This window comes from Pan paniscus, chromosome 12 (assembly GCF_029289425.2).
Source record: "Pan paniscus chromosome 12, NHGRI_mPanPan1-v2.0_pri, whole genome shotgun sequence".
Classification (NCBI taxonomy): Eukaryota; Metazoa; Chordata; class Mammalia; order Primates; family Hominidae; genus Pan; species Pan paniscus.
In genome coordinates this window covers 106,077,940-106,082,373 of record NC_073261.2, presented here as the reverse complement: position 1 = coordinate 106,082,373, position 4,434 = coordinate 106,077,940, and the positions used below count along the sequence as shown (strand labels likewise).

At 54.6% G+C, this 4,434-nt stretch overlaps 1 protein-coding gene across 1 annotated transcript; it reads left to right on the top strand.

Moving 5' to 3' along the window:
• Nucleotides 1–1,023: 1,023 nt before the first annotated feature.
• RHOB (ras homolog family member B) lies at nucleotides 1,024–3,426 on the top strand. Its single transcript, XM_003827012.6, has one exon. It carries the CDS (start codon nucleotides 1,436–1,438, stop codon nucleotides 2,024–2,026), a length of 591 nt encoding a protein of 196 aa, XP_003827060.1. The 5' UTR covers nucleotides 1,024–1,435; the 3' UTR covers nucleotides 2,027–3,426.
• Nucleotides 3,427–4,434: the final 1,008 nt, after the last annotated feature.

Genomic DNA, 4,434 nt, shown 5'->3' with positions numbered 1-4,434 from the left:
CATCAGGAGGCAACGCCCCAATAGAGGGGACACCCCCTAACCCGCTGTGCCCCATTTGCTAGCCCCTTACCCCTCCCCTCTTCTCCAGCCTCAAGCGTTTTCATCTGCTCAGGGGTCTTGGGGTGGTTGGATTCTATTGAACCCGGAATATTGTACATTCTATTGTACAATAGTGTATATTCTATTGTACAATTTATCTCAGACAGTTCTCTGTTTTAAGAACCGGGATCAGACTTCATAGTGAAAAGAGGGGCCGAAGGGGCTTCTTCCTGTCCGGTAACTTCCTCCAAGTGTTCGAGCCTCGACCTTCCCTTTCCGTTGTCAAGCTTGGGCCACTCCGCACCTCTTCCCTTAATCTTCACCTAAAGACCTAAGCTGGGGGTTGGGAAGGGTAGGGGCGGCGGGACTTGGAAGAGCCAGTTTGCAGCCAGCCGGTCGCCTCTCGGGTCCAAACCCGAGGCTGGCCCAGGGCGAGTACCCGGGTGGGGCCCTAAACCACAGGAGGGGCCGCCTCCAAAAGAAAAGAGAAAACACTCTTGTTTGGGAACAAAAGTGTGTGTGTGGGGTGTGTGTGTGTGTGTGTCTGTTTATTTAAAAACAAAACCACGTTAAAAGAGCTGCCCCTCCCCCACAGGCCCGAACACCCGCCGGGAGTTTGCCAGGAAGAGGGGCAATTCTGAATGGGAGTCGCCAACGCCCCACTGAGTGGAGCCTGTCTCGGAACCGCTCGCCCAGACCCTGTAGGCTCCAGACAGCCAGCTCCGGGACCCCGCGCGCAGACGCTGCGGCGAAGGAGGGGACCCGGGTACCGCCAGAGCCCCGCAGCGCCAGCAGCAGCGCAGACTCCCCGGTCGCTGCCTCTCCCAGCCCGGCGGCCTGGGCCGTCAATCAAGCTGGCCCTGCCCCGCCCTCGGGCTGCAGCGGGCGGCCAATCAGAGCCAAGCTCCGCAGCGATGAGCTCAGCCGGCTGGTTTCCCATTGGACGGCTATATTAAGAAAGTGGCCGGACTCTTTAAATAGCGGGCGCTAGGGCCGCAGCCCTCATCTGCCACCGCAGTCTGGTTGGAGCTGTTCTCTTGTACGCTCAGCGAGGCCCGGAGAGACCCGGGAGGGAGCTAGGCCGAGTCCACCGCCCGAATCTGCTGCCCGAGCCCGCGTTACGCACAAAGCCGCCGATCCTCGGCCTGGGGTGAGCAGAGCGACCACCGCCCGGGAGCAGCGCGGCGAGACGCACGGTGCGCCCTATGCCCCCGCGCCCCCACCGCCCCCGCCGCGGCAGCCGAAGCTCAGCGAGAGAACGCGCCACCGCGGGGCCCGGGTGCAGCTAGCGACCCTCTCGCCCCCTGCGCGCAGCCCGAGGTGAGCAGTGAGCGGCGAGCGGGAGGGCAGCGAGGCGTTCGCGGGCCCCCTCCTGCTGCCCGGGCCCGGCCCGCTCATGGCGGCCATCCGCAAGAAGCTGGTGGTGGTGGGCGACGGCGCGTGTGGCAAGACGTGCCTGCTGATCGTGTTCAGTAAGGACGAGTTCCCCGAGGTGTACGTGCCCACTGTCTTCGAGAACTATGTGGCCGACATCGAGGTGGACGGCAAGCAGGTGGAGCTGGCGCTGTGGGACACGGCGGGCCAGGAGGACTACGACCGCCTGCGGCCGCTCTCCTACCCGGACACCGACGTCATTCTCATGTGCTTCTCGGTGGACAGCCCGGACTCGCTGGAGAACATCCCCGAGAAGTGGGTCCCCGAGGTGAAGCACTTCTGTCCCAACGTGCCCATCATCCTGGTGGCCAACAAAAAAGACCTGCGCAGCGACGAGCATGTCCGCACAGAGCTGGCCCGCATGAAGCAGGAACCCGTGCGCACGGATGACGGCCGCGCCATGGCCGTGCGCATCCAAGCCTACGACTACCTCGAGTGCTCGGCCAAGACCAAGGAAGGCGTGCGCGAGGTCTTCGAGACGGCCACGCGCGCCGCGCTGCAGAAGCGCTACGGCTCCCAGAACGGCTGCATCAACTGCTGCAAGGTGCTATGAGGGCCGCGCCCGTCGCGCCTGCCCCTGCCGGCGCGGCTCCCCTGCCGGCGCGGCTCCCCTTCCTGGACCAGTCCCCCGCGAGCCCGGAGAAGGGGAGACCCGTGTCCCACAAGGACCCCACCGGCCTGCCTGGCATCTGTCTGCTGACGCCTCTGGCTTGCGCCAGGACTTGGCGCGGGCACCGGGCGCCCCCTTCCCAGTGTTTGTGTGCGTCCAGCTGTGTTGCACAGGCCTGGGCTCCCCACTGAGTGCCAAGGGTCCCCTGAGCATGCTTTTCTGAAGAGCCGGGCCTCAGAGTGTGTGGCTGTGTGTGTGTTCGACTCCCCTCGCCCCATTTTCACCCCACCCCCGCCTCTGATCCCCGGGGGCGAGATTGGCGCGGGAGTGTGGCCGCGCCCCATCAGATGTTCGCCTTTCACCAGCGGGAGCCTGATATCCCTTGTCTGTAACATAGACCCCGGGTACTGCGGGAGGGGAGGGCTGCTGGGGAGGATGGGGGGATGTTATATAAATATAGATAAAATTTTATTTTCGGAGCTAAGATGGTGTTATTTAAGGGTGGTGATGGGTGAGCGCTCTGGCCCGGGCTGGGCCAGACTCCCGTCCAAGCATGAACAGGACTTGACCATCTTTCCAACCCCTGGGGAAGACATTTGCAACTGACTTGGGGAGGACACAGCTTCAGCACAGCCTCTCCTGCGGGCCAGCCCCCTGCGAACCCTCCACCAGCTACCGGAGGGAGGAGGGAGGGTGCGCTGTGGGGTTGTTTTTGCCATAAGCGAACTTTGTGCCTGTCCTAGAAGTGAAAATTGTTCAGTCCAAGAAACTGATGTTATTTGATTTATTTAAAGGCTAAAATTTGTTTTTTTATTATTTGCACAGTTGTTTCATTGTTTGACACTTAATGCACTCGTCATTTGCATACGACAGTAGCATTCTGACCACACTTGTACGCTGTAACCTCATCTACTTCTGATGTTTTTAAAAAATGACTTTTAACAAGGAGAGGGAAAAGAAACCCACTAAATTTTGCTTTGTTTTCTTGAAGAATGTGGCAACACTGTTTTGTGATTTTATTTGTGCAGGTCATGCACACAGTTTTGATAAAGGGCAGTAACAAGTATTGGGGCCTGTTTTTTTTTTCACAAGGCATTCTCTAAAGCTATGTGAAATTTTCTCTGCACCTCTGTACGGAGAATACACCTGCCCCTGTATATCCTTTCTTCCCCTCCCCTCCCTCCCAGTGGTACTTCTACTAAATTGTCTTGTTTTTTATTTTTTAAATAAACTGACAAATGACAAAATGGTGAGCTTATGATGTTTACATAAAAGTTCAATAAGCTGTGTATACAGTTTTTTATGTAAAATATTAAAAGACTATGATGATGACATTTATAAAATGGCTCTTGTGGTTTAATAGTGTGTAAAAATACCCTTGTGAATTTGGAACAAGGGAGATATTCTCCTAGGCGAGATCCTTTCTTGCCAACTCCATTTCCCTTATAGCAAATGTAGTAAATGAGGATGAAGTCCCCTTGGGAGCATGTGGGGGTTGGGGGTTGGGTGACCAAGGGAGACCAGGTTGTTCCTGTCACATTGCTAGAGGAAGATGAGTGGATACCCCGACACCCAGTGCAAAAACTTTTGACCTATTATGTACTCAGTTCAATTAGGTGAGACCGAAGATCTTGATTTCATTCATCTGTGTGTCTTAAAAACACTTGTGTCTAAGTCTATTATGGGGCTTTGCTTATTCTTTGAGTCTTGGAAAGTTATCATTTGTGCATTTTAAATTTAGAAAACTTTATTAATCGTTGGTGTGGGGTCAGGCTATCAGGAAGCCTGTTTACTGGGTTCCCTTCAGGCCATCAAGGGGTTTACACAATACCCCAGGAGGTTGTAGGTTGTTATCTTTGGGCCTGGAGCTTCCAGAACTGGGGGAGTTCAGATAAAGAGGTGATTTTTTTAAAATGATCAAACTTTGATCCCAATATGTCCTTTATTAAGTAACCTAGAATGATTTATTCTAAGTTCAGAGAAGGGCCATATTGTGGAAAGAACATTGGATGTTTTGGTGGTTCTTAAAGTTGGAGCTGCCACTTTTTGAGAGTCATGATAAACTCTAATTGTAGACACTTAGCTTTGCTGTAATGGTTCTTAGAACCAGACAGGCTGATTTATAGGTGGAGACCACATTAAAATTCTTCTGCAGGCATGATGGTTCAAACCTGCCAGCTCTCACAGCTTCCAGGGAAGGTAGCTGAGAGTGTCAACTGCCTGAGAAGTGTGGTTTTCATTTTTTTTGAATCAGCATTTTCTGGGTTTCTAGCACTTAGTTGCCACCTTCTCCTTCCCCCTCCTCCCCATTCCCAGGACAAAGGTGGAGGTCTCCTTTGAAGTTGTTTGCT

What these genes read in the sequence shown, in the direction of transcription:
- RHOB (XM_003827012.6), top strand. Translation starts at nt 1,436, where the DNA reads ATGGCGGCCATCCGCAAGAAGCTGGTGGTGGTGGGCGACGGCGCGTGT.